This window comes from Myotis brandtii, unplaced genomic scaffold (genome assembly GCF_000412655.1).
Source record: "Myotis brandtii unplaced genomic scaffold, ASM41265v1 scaffold45, whole genome shotgun sequence".
Lineage (NCBI taxonomy): Eukaryota > Metazoa > Chordata > Mammalia > Chiroptera > Vespertilionidae > Myotis > Myotis brandtii.
This window is the reverse complement of record NW_005367209.1, coordinates 2,494,326-2,508,709: the sequence shown is the minus strand read 5'-3', so window position 1 is coordinate 2,508,709 and position 14,384 is coordinate 2,494,326. Positions and strand designations below refer to the sequence as shown.

The following is a 14,384-nucleotide window of genomic DNA, read 5'->3' as shown; positions in this document are numbered from 1 at the left end:
GTATTACAAAGAGTATTACATATGTCTCCTTTTTTTCCTTTTCTCCCTTGACCTTCCCCTGGCCTCCCCTACTCCCCAGTTGTGCTTTGCTTTTGATAGTAGAAGAGCATTTAGACTTTTTTTGGGTGGGGGGGTTGATTTCATGTTTTGAAAAAATTTGACATACAGAATAATTTTTTAAAATGGAACAGACAGCATTACAAAAATGATTTGCACTTCTCTGATGTTAACATCTGTCAGAATCATAGTATGACTCCCAGGCCAGGAAATCAACCTTGGCTCAGCACCCTGAACTGAACGACAGACCTTGTTTGAACTTCACCCGCTTCCCACTGATGTCTTTATATTACCATCCCAGGTTCCAGCTCAGGATCCCACACTGTGTTTAATGGTCATGTCTCCTTATTTTCCTTTAACCTATGACGGTCCCTCAGTCTGTCCTGTCTTTCATGACCTTGACACTATTGAAGAGTACTGGTCAGGTATTTTGCAGAATAGCCCTCCATTTGGACCAGCCTGATGTTTTCTCATGATTAGGTTGAAGTACTACATGTTTGGCAAGGACATCACAGATGTGATGTCACGCCCTTCTCAGTGCAGCATGTCAGGGGAACCTGGTATTGATGTGTCTCCTCACTGGTGGTGTTGGAGCACTTGGTTAAGGTGATGACTACCAGGTTTCTCCACTGAAAGCTATGGTTTTCTCCTTCATAGTTAACAGCTATATCGGGGGAGATACTTTTAGATGATGCAGCTATCCTGCTCCTTAAACGTTTTGAAAAAATTTGACATACAGAATAATTTTTTAAAATGGAACAGACAGCATTACAAAAATGATTTGCACTTCTCTGATGTTAACATCTGTCAGAATCATAGTATGACTCCCAGGCCAGGAAATCAACCTTGGCTCAGCACCCTGAACTGAACGACAGACCTTGTTTGAACTTCACCCGCTTCCCACTGATGTCTTTATATTACCATCCCAGGTTCCAGCTCAGGATCCCACACTGTGTTTAATGGTCATGTCTCCTTATTTTCCTTTAACCTATGACGGTCCCTCAGTCTGTCCTGTCTTTCATGACCTTGACACTATTGAAGAGTACTGGTCAGGTATTTTGCAGAATAGCCCTCCATTTGGACCAGCCTGATGTTTTCTCATGATTAGGTTGAAGTACTACATGTTTGGCAAGGACATCACAGATGTGATGTCACGCCCTTCTCAGTGCAGCATGTCAGGGGAACCTGGTATTGATGTGTCTCCTCACTGGTGGTGTTGGAGCACTTGGTTAAGGTGATGACTACCAGGTTTCTCCACTGAAAGCTATGGTTTTCTCCTTCATAGTTAACAGCTATATCGGGGGAGATACTTTTAGATGATGCAGCTATCCTGTTTCTCCTTAAACATTTACCCAGTGATCTTGGCATCCACCAATAGAACTTGTCTGCAACAATGATTAGTGCCAACTTGTCAGCATTTGATTTTTAAAAGACCCCTTGTCATTCTTGATTTTGCCAAAAGGTGGCAGTAGCATTGCCTAAATTGAATTTGTTGCTGGTTTTTATTTCAAGTGGAGGGATATACTTTTTCTCTATAAATGGAACATATAGATTCACATTTAATTATGTTTGCCTCAAAGTAACAAAAGGAGAACATTTCTTAGAAGTTTTTGGAATAATTTTCTCCCCAATTTGTAATTTCTCCACAAAGAGATTTAGACTCAAGGGCCAATCGTTGTTTTACAAGAAGAATAAAATGTAAAAAGTTAAAAATGCCTATTTACTTTATCTTTTTATTTCAGGCCCTGGAAAGGCACCTGCAAAAACAGAAGATCTTATTCATAGTGTTTTAACAGGTAAATACCACCCTTTCCCCGGAGAAATTAGGCAGCTGAATATGATAGAGTGTAAGTATTTAGAGCAGTGGTTCTCAACCTTCTGGCCCTTTAAATACAGTTCCTCATGTTGTGACCCAACCATAAAATTATTTTCGTTGCTACTTCATAACTATAATGTTGCTACTGTTATGAATCGTAATGTAAATATCTGATATGCAGGATGTTCTTAGGCGACCCCTGTGAAAGGGTCTTTCGACCCACAGGTTGAGAACCGCTGATTTAGAGGAAAGAAGGCTTCCCTCCATCTCTGAAGATTAACATTATTCATATTTCTTCTCTAAAAATACTTACAGATACACAGCCCTAGTTGAGGCCACACTACATGATGTGATCACAGAAAAGTGACCATCCTTGGGCGATAGGATCCTATTGAGATAAAAATAATATAATTTCACAAGATATCCATTTTAGAATCTAAAAATTGTTTCATCCTGGAAATGTGCCCCAGCATATCCTCCCAAAGTAACAACAGTAAACCATCGTTTAGAAATACAGAATATGATCCATTGGTGACCACAGAATACACAGTATTGGAGGACTGTGATTCAGTTGGGAAATATTTTATATTTGGTTAATTTCATAAACTAGTGGGACTGGAATTGGCACAAGCTTTCTTTAATACAGTTAGCCATACTTAATTAAATCTGAAAAATGTTTGATACTCGGCCTAATATACAACAGAAATGCTCACCAAAAACAGCACTATTGGGAAGAGTCCCAAACTGCGTATAGCCCAATGTCCGTAAACAGTCGGGTGGATCCACACATTGTGTTACAATCACAGTCTAAACCTGGCTACAACTCTCGGAATAAATAAACCACAGTCACACACAACATGCATAAAATTCACAAGGACTGTGTTGAAGAAAAGAGGCCAGACACGAATGAGCACATTCTTTATGATTCCATCTACATAAAGTTCAAAAACAAGCAAAACTAACTCATCTCATACTGTTGGAAACACGGATTGGATTATATTTGATGGGGAGCAGGAACCAAAAAGAGGGCCTCTGGCATCTGATGATATTCTTATGCTGTTCTGAGTAATGGTTGTTGAAGCATGCTCACTTTGTGAAAGTGTATAGGCCTTTATCTTTACGATTTATATATTTTTAGGCATGTATTTATGTTTCACCAAAATAATACATAAAATAGTCATAGAAAAAATTACTTCAAGAATTTTTTAAAAATATATATGTTTATTTACTTCAGAGAGGAAGGGAGAGGGAGAGAGAGATAGGAACATCAATAATGAGAGAGAATCATTGATCAGCTACCTCCTCCTCCACACCCCTGTTGGGGATGGAGCCCACAACCAGGGCATGTGCCCTGACTGGGAATGGAACTGAGACCTCCTGATTCATAGGTTGATGTTGAACCACTGAGCCACGCTAGTCAGGCAACAATGTATTTTTAAAAACATGTTTTAAAGATTTAGTTCCCTGGGTAACAAGTTGACACATATAACAAGAGACACAAGTGTAAATAGAGCATGATTCCAGTGTTATTTAAAAATAAATGCATAGAAGAAAGGCCAAGGGTCTGTACAATAAACTAACAGTGATTATCTCTGGATGGCTTGTTTATGAGTGATATTTGACTCTTTATCTAAATGAACATTATCTGTATGCTTAAGAGCATATTCAAATTATAACCTTTCATACACAGACTTTTTTTTAAGTATTTTCTCTGGAATTTTTTTAAACACAGGTTGGAACATCTTGAACCCTGTTGCTACTTGCCATAGCTGATGTGCTGCACACTCTTCTTAAAGAAATGGGATTGAATCTGTCACCAAAAATGCAGCAATTCCTTGGGACTATAAATTATTAATATAATAAGTTACTATGCAATCCTAATGAGTCTATTTGGGCCTGAGGGAAACCATTAAATAAATGTACCTGATTTTCTCACTAGCCTCTTTATCCAAAGGAATCTAATGTCAGGAGACTAGACACATTATAAGGGAAGCATATTTCAATTGCTTAAAGACCTCAGCATTTAGGAACATCAATTTGTATTCTGATTTCAACATTAATTCACTAGCTATCTCATCTTCTACTCAGGTCTGTTGTTATTCGTGGCATAGGTATGCTATTTCTGAATCTCTTGACAGTTCTAAATATTTATGATAACATTTTTTTCCCCTCTCAGAAGCAGAAAGTTCAAATCAAAGAAAGCATGGAAACGTGAACTATGACTTAATCTAGGTCCAAATAGATGGCAATTCATTGCAGTTAGGACATCGTCAACGTTAAGGCACCCACTATTCATGGATGGCTGAGATAAAAATTGCTGGCACACTGTTATACTCCATTGACTATAAGATCCATCTTAATTTCAGAAATGTTAACATATTTTTAAATGCATTTTCTAGAGTTGACCAGATATGTCAATGAAATTCAGAATGTCTTAAGGTCAACTTCTTTCACAGTAAATGAATTCCCAGCAGTGGATAAAATATGTAGCCATGTAATGGTGCCACTGGGAAAATCACATTAATGGGCTTTCCTTCACTTCATTGCTTTATACTGGAACACTGATAAATGTGCAAGCCTACCACATCTATACTGTGAATAGTGCCTTTTACAGAGGGTGCTCTAGAACCTGAACAATCATTATTTAAGCGTCTACAGGCACACTGCCAGAAACTGTGCTAAACGCTTGGCAGCAATTCTTCTATTTCACCAGCACAATAATCCTGAAAAGTAGGGAAGCCTTGTGATCCTTAAGGTGGATGCTATTGGTCCCGCACAGATCCCCTTTACCCACCGGCGGACCCATCCTCAAGCTGCAGTGAGCGATGGCTGACAACAGCTCAGAGCTTTCCCTGCTCTTGAAAATTGCCCTCAGCCAAAAGGAAGCTTCCGCTCTAGTAGGCTCTGCCTCCCCCCACGGACTATCCCAAATATGCAAAATGCTGACCCCCTTGCCTCAAGGTGAGGCCAACTCCGTGGTACAATTCACACTCCAGAGCGCCCAGTTGGGTCAGGCAGGAGCCAGCCTCCATCGCCCACATCACCTTTAACTGCTTCCCCTTCCCTATCTGCTGCCCTCACTCCCCTCCTCCTGAGAGCCTGCCTCTGGGAATCACATGCACCGGCTTGCTCCTCTTAGGGTCTGTTTCTAGGGAGCTCAGACTTTAAAAAAATGTTAGAAGTGAATAAATTGAGTCTTTGAGAAATTTGGTAACATTGTCACAAAGTTAACAAGTGATGGAGCCACCCTGAAACCCACTTAAGCTCGACATCAAAGCTCTGCTCTTAAGCTCGGGTTGGCTAGGATCAGACACACAAGTTGCTACTCCTCTCTACGTCTGTCTTTTCAGTCCTTCCATATCTGTTAGCTTTTCTGATCTTTCGTTGCAGAAGTGGAAGCGCAGACTATTGAAGAGCTAAAGCAACAGAAGTCGTTTGTAAAACTTCAAAAGAAGCACTACAAAGAAATGAAAGAGCTGGTTAAGAGACACCACAAGAAAACCACGGACCTTATCAAGGAGCACACTACAAAGTATAATGAAATTCAGAATGACTACCTAAGAAGGAGAGCGGCTTTGGAAAAGACAGCCAGAAAGGATAGTAAGAAAAAGTAAGTTGAATGAGTATGATTTGTTTGATGGCATGAGGAAGAGAGACATTTACGTGGATTTTTTTCCTGTTTGTACTGTATTTTGCACCTCGACCACTGCAAGATGGAAAGCCACCCCATTCCTTCCATTATGTATCTCTTCTGTCACCTCAGCTCAGTTTTGCTTGTGGACTGAATTTCTTTATTTGACTAAATTCTGAGAATAGATATGCAGGGAGTCCTATCCATGAATCCTAGCCTATGAGCCCAATATCAACTGGCTGACTTCCCATAATACAGCGGCCAACCTAGTGGGTATGAAATTTTTCCATGTACCTAGACCCTAGTTAAAGAGACAATTTGTCATACAGAAAGAAGTTTCACCTGTTCTTTGCTGCCCCATCGTTAACCCACAAAGCCCTGCTCAGGTAACCCTAGTGTTTGGATCCAGGGGTCCCCACGGCTCCATGAACCCAGACTTGACGTGGAGAGGCATCTCTCACACATTTATTCAACCAGTGTTTATTGAGCACCAACTGTATGCCTGGAGGACACAGCAGTTAACATGACCTACATAATTCTCACGCACAGTAACTGATGTGGTCATGTGGGAACCATGTGAGCATGTGAGCTACCTGTCGGTGAGAGTTGGAGGGCTATACTACATCCTCCCTTCCACTTCTTTACTGAGTAATCTTATCTTGATGCCAGGTTATCGAGAGAGGTAAGGTGCCTTTTTCGGATCCATATTGTGAAAACAAGATTTAACATGTGATTAACTTAAAAGCACAATCAAAACCCAGTACTAGGGTTTTAAAAAGCAGCAAAACCTTTATTTCTTAGAACTGGAGCTGCCTCACAAGCCATCTGGGTGATCTTTTGTCACTTCTTCAAGGAAAAAGCTGAAAGCTAATGGCATTAACATTTACCTGCAGTTACATAAACAGTTCCAGTAAAGCTTGGCCTAAAACTTCTCCTAAATTCCTATTTTAGTGATATGTATGTAGTCATTTATTTATTCACATATTTATTTACTTATGTCTTATTCTGCAAACTTCCAATAGAGCGTTGACGTTATTTATAAAAGATGTGTTTAAAAATCTTACAAAAAGCAGAGAAAGAAAAACAACATACACATACATACATACACACAGACTGAGTGGTTACCAGTTTTTTAGGCCTGCTGTCCAACATGGGAGTCATTAGCCACAAGTGGCTATTGAGCCCTTGGAAAGCGGCTCATAGAATTTGAAATGTGCTGTAAGTATAATATAAATACCAGATTTCAAAGACTTTATTTAAAAAGAAAAGAATATGAAATAACTCATTTTTATATGAACCTACCACATTGATTTTCTTTTAATTGCATGTTGAAGTGCTAATATTGGGGATGTAATAAGGTTATATAAAATATATTATTAAAATTAATTTCACTCATTTCTTTTTACTCTTTAAGGTAGCTACTAACATTTTTAGATCACATATGTAGAAAAAAATTAACTGTGGCTCATGTTGTATTTCTACTGGATAGCACCAACCATTTAATGCAATTTCAGTCCTTAAACATTGAATATAGCTCTTAGCTTCTGAGAAAAGGAAATATGGGTTAGACAATTCTCCTCATCTGATTAAACGAAACTTGCTTGCTTTTCCAAGAGAGACAAACATTTTCCTGGTATTAAATTATAGAAGAATTCATCTCATGGATCTTAAACAGGCAACATTAGGCAACGGGGAATATTTTCAACTCTGCTTTTACAAAAGATGCAGAAACCTTGTTCCCTTGTTTATTTTCTAATACTTCCCCTCAACACACAGATGGAAGTCCCTAAGCATCTAGCATCAAAGGACACAGTTTTCTAATACTTCCCCTCAACACACAGATGGAAGTCCCCTAAGCATCTAGCATCAAAGGACACAGGAAAGCTCCTTTTAAAAGGCAAAGCCACTGAGGCCTGATCATGTCTGCCACCTCCCAGCCTCCTTCATACACCTTAACCTTCTGAAAATAACTCAGCAATGAATGGATGTAATGTTCGTTAGATTTGTTTTTTATTCATATATCCATCATCTCAACTGAGCTTTCCACATAATGTGTCGAGCAGATCATATAAGGGTAGTTTCTGTCCAGATACTGGCATGCATGATTCTGTGCTGTAATTGTCTGTTTTTTATAAGCCTCACCCGAGGATATTATTTCTATTGATATTTAGAGAGTAGAAGGGAGAAAGAGAGAGAGAAAAAAACAAAAAACATTGATGTGAGAGAGAGACACTGATTGGTTGCCTCCCCAACTGGGGCCAGGGATTGAACCTGCAAATGAGGTACATGCTCTTGACCTGGAATCAAACCCATGACCCTTTAGTCTAAGGGCCAATGCTCTAACCATTGAGCAACCAACCAGGGTTCTTTGCTGTACTTAAGACCTTGCTTTCCCCCAGGTGTCTGACCTCAGATGAGCAGCATTGCAGTATCCTCCCCTCGTGGTATCCTTAGGCACAGTGTCTCAGTGAACCTTGGCTTCCTCAGATGTTAACTGGAGATAGTCATTCTCCTCGTTGCATTGTTGTGAAAGCCTTTTGTAGTGTAGAAAGTGCCTGGCACATATTAAGTGGTCACAAATGTCTTGTCCTCGGCACTTGAGCCTGTACTTGAGGTGGATTATTGAAATATTTATTTCCAAACACAGTGCTCTCTCTAGGAGGAAACCTGGTGAACCACTACCCTCCACTGTACTGTGACCTGCATGTTTTGTGAGTTAAGTTCTGTGTCTCCGCAGATCGGAACCCAGCAGCCCTGACCACGGCTCATCAACCATTGAGCAAGATCTGGCTGCCCTGGATGCCGAAATGACCCAGAAGTTAATAGACTTGAAGGACAAGCAACAACAGCAACTGCTTAATCTTCGACAAGAACAGTATTATAGTGAAAAATACCAGAAGCGAGAACATATTAAACTGGTAAGCCCAAGGAACATGGTTTATGTTTGTATGGCTGGAACCCTATTTTCTATAGAAAACTTTTGATGAAAACTTTGAATAAATTAAAGTTAGACTGCGGCAGATGTGGCTGCGCCTTCCTGCTGCTTCCTTCCCCAATAATATTATTTTGATGCCAGGTTATAGAGAGAGGTAAGATATGTTTTTCCAGGTTATAGAGAGAGGTAAGATATGTTTTTCAGATCCATATTATGACATGATTTAACACATGATTAACTTACAAACAATAAAAACCCAGAACCTGGGTTTTTTAAAGCTGAAAGTCATCATTTCTTAGAACTGGACATGTCTAGTGTTCACCACACTAATATTTTATAATTCCCTTCTTCCAGCATCTTTACCAAGCTCCTCTCTGCTCCTGAATGAGGCTATGTTTTATTGCTTTTATTTTCACTGACTTATTTGGGGGTTATAATATTTTTTTGAGAGTTTTGAAATCTCACAAGGAACTGGAAAACACTTTAAAAAGATTAAGACCATGCTGCTAATAAATGTTCACTTTTATTGTATCTCTGGGCTTCTCAAGAACTAAAAACAATTATACAGCCTACTAAATGGTAAGCATGGAGTGTTGTCTACCCAATTGCTCAGGCTCCCAATGAAATAAAATGCCATCTTCTCTGTTAATGATCAGTTTTATCTTCCAAAATGTTGACGCCTTGACACATAGTAGGGACATGAAAAATATTTGGTGATAGGTAAATTAAATGAATCAATCAATAAACTAGCCTTGAAAACAAGCTTGTGCCCCAAACAAAACAAATGAGTTAGCTTCATAGAAATTAGTGTCCCCGGAGGAAATGGGTTCTCAGAGGTGTTTGTATGACCTGTCCATTTCCTTGTTGAAGGTGGGTCCATGTAAAAGAGTTCTGAGGCAGTTTCTGCTGGCAGGTTGGCTATCTGTGGGTGGTGTAGCCGGATTAAAGTGCAACTCTGTTGTTTGATTACTGATTCCCAATGACAATATGCCAGTGAGTCGGTCTAAATTGCAAGAGGAGCTAATCAAAATCAGATTCCACTTGGTCAATTATTGTCAACTTCAGCCTGCGTCAGAATTACCTAGAGCAGTGGTCGGCAAACTGCGGCTCGTGAGCCACATGCAGCTCTTTGGCCCCTTGAGTGTGGCTCTTCCACAAAATACCGACTTCTGCGCATGGGCCACGAAGTTTCAATCGCACTGCACATGCACGCCCACACGTGGTATTTTGTGGAAGAGCCACGCTGAAGGGGCCAAAGAGCCGCATGTGGCTCGCGAGCCGCAGTTTGCCGACCACGGACCTAGAGGGCTTGTTAGAGCAGATCGCTGGGTCCCAGCCTGAGTTCCCAATTCCACAGATCGGAACTCTCAAAGGGCCTCTGATGCTGACGCTCCTGGTCTAGGGACCACACTTGGAGACACAGGATTTATCTTTTATGAGCTCCACATGATTTTGATGGGCCCCCTTGTTTATGAACCGTTAAACTAAGACCTGAACCGTGGTGCAGCAGTTGAGTTTGATGTAGGAAAGGGATTGCCCGGGACAGAACCCGAGAAAGTCAAAGTGAAGTTTAATGGGAGATAATGGCTTTGGGACCCACTGCAAACATTACCATCTGGCTTTCTCTAGTGCAGCATCCCTAGTACTCCAGAAAATAGTAATAACATAATTACTGTGTATTGGGCACCCACCATGGGGCTATGCACTGTGCTAAGCCATTTACAGGAACTGCCCAATTTAACCCTCATTGTAACCACTGGGTTTTGGTACTGTTGTAAGCCCGTTTAGCAGATTAAAAATCTTACCGAGAAATGTAGTGACTTTCCCAAGGTTTCACAACTAGAAAGTGGTGCAGTTGGGATTTGAATCTTGATCTGCTGACTCTAGACTAGAACTCCTGCTTTAAACCATAGTGTAGGTGCCTCCACTAATTCAGCTGCCAAGCCAACATTATGATAATGACCTCAAATCTATGTATCGACTTGTGAGTACACGGCCAACTCCTTCATTAGGATGATTGGATACTGTGCTACTCTCTCTTTTTCTCTTCTTTTAAAAAGATATTTTATATTTTATTTTTAGAGAGAGAGGAGCAGAGAGGGAGAGAGAGAAAAATATTGATGTAAGAGCAAAACATTGATTGGCTGCCTCCTGCATGCCCCATTCAGGGGATTGAGCTGCAACCTGGGCATGTGCCCTGAACGGGAATCAAACTGGCAACCTTTCAATGCATGGATGACACCCAACCAACTGAGCCCACTGGCCAGGGCTCTCTTTTTTATTTAACAGATTTATTTCACATACCATGCAATTCACTCATTAAAAGTGTACAGTTCAATGGTTTTTAAATTGTGGATTTGGAGCTCAGATAAAGCCCCAAACACTGTGGGGCTTTGGACACACACATATGGGCCTTTGTTAAGAGGGCTCAGCCCAAAGACCATGGATTTAGAACCAAAGTTTATTTGAGAGCTATTGGGGAGCATCCGCAATATACATGTCATGCCTTCAAGCTGATGTGTGTATCAGAACTTTCGGTCAACTCCATTTCTGCTGGAAAATCTTTTTAGTGAAAGGCATGCAGAACTGTCAGTTCTATCTTTGGTTGTGGTTCTGAATTATGAATAGGCTTTTAGGCTAAATTAGACAAACGGAAGTGTAATTAAAAAGTCAGTAGGCCCCAGGTAAAAAGGAGTATTTGGGTGATGAGAAAAATTAAAACAAGATATTTTATCTTCCAAAATTGCTTTGGGAATTAAATACACATGTATCTTTGTTAAGGCTTTTCAAATGCCAGCACCCACAGTTCAAGGATCTAGAAAGAAACCATGGCATCGGTAAGCTACCTGCTAAATATTCATAAAAAAGTAAATGTTTACAAAATGCTTTGGTAGACACTGGAGATAAAGATGAAGACGTGGTCACCACACACTGAGAGAACATATATTACAAACAGTTATATTACCAGATGAATAAATGAAATAATAAAGGTCTCAACAAGTTGATATGAAAATACACTTGTGAGAACAGTTTGTCTAACTGTATACACTGATAAACACCAGGGGACTATTTTAAGGAATTGTTCATATTATCAGGGAGGTGTAAAATGCGCACCAAGTGACATAGACTATACCTTCAAAGGATTCTTTTATAACTGCCCAAATAATGATCTTCATCTTTAAAGTTCTATATCCAAATAGCTCTGCAGTCTGGTTCCTTCAAGTGAAGTCCCCCACTCATGTGGCCCCACCTGCTAAATCACAATTTGCATTTTAAAAGGAGTCCCAGGTGACCTGTTATACATTCAAGTTGAAGAAGCACAGTTTCAGAGCTATCTACCCTTACCTTTGCTCAACAAGACTAGAATGAGCCTAAAATTCCTTTTAGTTGAAATGGGAAATAGAACTGCTGACTACTGACAGCTGATCATCAAGCTGGATGAGTATCTATTGGTGCCCAAGTCGCAGATCCTATGGAGATCGCTCCTGTGATTTCCGGCCTAAATTCACAATAAAAGAAAATGGTTACTTTCAGGTGGAGGTGAGTGAAAATGAAGACATAAGTTTCTCAACCTTATTTAAGTTCCTATGCTCCCTAAAATTTTTCCACAGAAATTATGAGGATCTGTGGACCCCAATTAAGGACCCCTGTACCAAGGAAGAGCTACATACTTGAGGAATTGGCTGTAACTTGTTTATCTGTTTTCATCAACTGCCAAAGGTTGACCCTGAGTTTTGCCCATTCAGTTAGGGTTAGATTTTAATTTTGAAGTGACTTTGCTAAGTGGAGGAAATTCTGAGGGGATCTCCCTGAGGATTTCTCCATCACTCTCAATCAGCCACAGCATCAGAATTCAAGGCTTGACACCCTCAGCATAGTGAGAGGGGCTTTTGTGGTGATGTCCATGGGCCGCTCCTCCGTCTCAGCAGTGCCTGGCCTGACATTTTGTTTTCTCATTTCTTCCTTCTTGGTAGCTTTAAGGAAATATGTCCTTGCTTTCTCTCAGTCATCGCTCTCTTCTGTGCAGAGGCTTGTTTTGTTTTGCTTCGAATCCCACCTTTTCTCCTCTGTTGTATTTTAAATCTCCCACATGTTCTAATCCCATTCATGTCTTCCTTCCTTCCTTCACATCAACATTAATGGCCCATGATCTTCTCATGCATCCTCCTGCCTGTCCCAAAAGCAATCATTTGTGGCTCCAAACCCACACTAGTGCCCATCCACCTTAGTTCCCCAGTTTCTGGCCAGTCCAGGTGTTTCACAGTGAAAACTCTGGGTAGTGAAAGCTCTGGGTGAATATTGATCAGCTGTGAATAGATGACCCATCGGGATGGGAGTGGTGATGAGTGCAGGTCTTGTCTCAAATCTCATCATTTCTGGCCAATGCTCCCCCACTGGGTAGCTGTACTTCCTCATTTGTCCATTGAAGATAAAAAATAATCCTCACTTCATTAAACTATAAGAAGGAATAATGAGGTAATGTACAGAAAACATTGTTTTAAGTGTAAGTTCCCCGCCCCCCGCAATACATCGGCTGCCTCCTGCATGCCCCCCACTGGGGGTGGAGCCCACAACCCGGGCATGTGCCCTTGGCCGGAATCGAACCTGGGACCCTTCAGTCTACAGGCTGATGCTCTATCCACTGAGTCAAACTGGCTAGGGCTGTATTGCATTTTCTGACATCCTGCTACAGCCTGAGGGGGCTCATCCTCTTCCTTTTAATGATTTCTATCAGCACCATTTGCTGTTGCTGCCTGTCTGGGAACCAATCTTGAATTATTTCCCTTCTGTGGCTGCCCGGCTGAAGTCTATGAACCAGGAGGAATTGCAGTGTCAGGAAGTATTGCTACTGTAGTTGTGCTAGTGTTTTCTGTCTTCCTCCAACAGTCTGACTTGAACATAAGGTCATTTGTCTTGAGAAATAATGATATAATTTCCCCCAAAACTTTACATTCTCTGCCAAGGAGGAAATGACAAATAAATAAAAGATTTTATTAATGAAATAAGGAATGAAATAATTGTCAAAATGTACTCTTATGTGTCAGTTTTCCTGATCATCATTGGGTAACCCTAATGGAGTTGCTATTTTTCTTTTCATGTCTGTGTATATGTATTTACACACACACATATATGTATATGTATATGTATATAGCTACATATATATGTAGATTGTATGTATACATATATGTAAATATATATATACACACATACATACATATAAGTGTGAGCAAAAGTAGGTTTGCAGTTGTCAGTATGCAAAACACAATTTATACTTGTATTATTTATTAATTGCTGTATTATTTTTCATATAATCTACTTCAAACCTACTTTTGTCCACCCCTATACATACAAATGTATGCATATATTTATATAGTTCTCGCTGTGTATATTTACATAAAACACATATATATTTATATATACATATATTACATATATACATATATTTCATATATGTTAAAATTATATATTACATTATGTATTATATAATATTCATATATTACTTATGTTATACTAGAGGCCCAGTGCATAAAATTCATGCCCAGGGCTGGGGTGGGGGGCCTAGCCCAGTCGTCTGCACCCTCTCCAATCTGGGACCTCCCTCTTGCAATCTTGGCTCCTAACCACTCACCTGCCTGCCTGCCTGATCCCCCTTAACCGCTTCTGCCTCAGCGCCTGCCACTGTGGCTTTGTCTGGAAGGACATCTGGAAGATGTCTGGAAGACTTCAGGTCTATTCGTTCTAATTAGCATATTACCCCTTTATTAGTATACTAGAAGCCTGTTGCACGAAGATTCGCACAATAGGCCTTCCTTCCTCTGGCTGCTGACACCGGTTTTCCTCTGGCACCCGGGACCCAGGTCTTTGGTCCGGCTGCAGTGAGGCTTAGCTTTTCCGCTGCGGCCGCAGCGAGGCTTGGCTTCTCCGCTGCAGCTGCAGCAGAGAAG

The 14,384-nt window shown here is 40.5% G+C and overlaps 1 protein-coding gene across 1 annotated transcript in view; it reads left to right on the top strand.

Moving 5' to 3' along the window:
• The window catches only part of PLCB1 (phospholipase C, beta 1 (phosphoinositide-specific)), a 616,974-nt gene that overhangs the window by 513,287 nt on the left and 89,303 nt on the right, over positions 1-14,384 (top strand). The window contains exons 26-28 of the mRNA XM_005874740.2: positions 1,800-1,853; positions 5,264-5,483; positions 8,242-8,422. Coding sequence (XP_005874802.1) covers positions 1,800-1,853; positions 5,264-5,483; positions 8,242-8,422 — 455 coding nt within the window. The remainder of the gene's footprint in view (positions 1-1,799; positions 1,854-5,263; positions 5,484-8,241; positions 8,423-14,384) is intronic.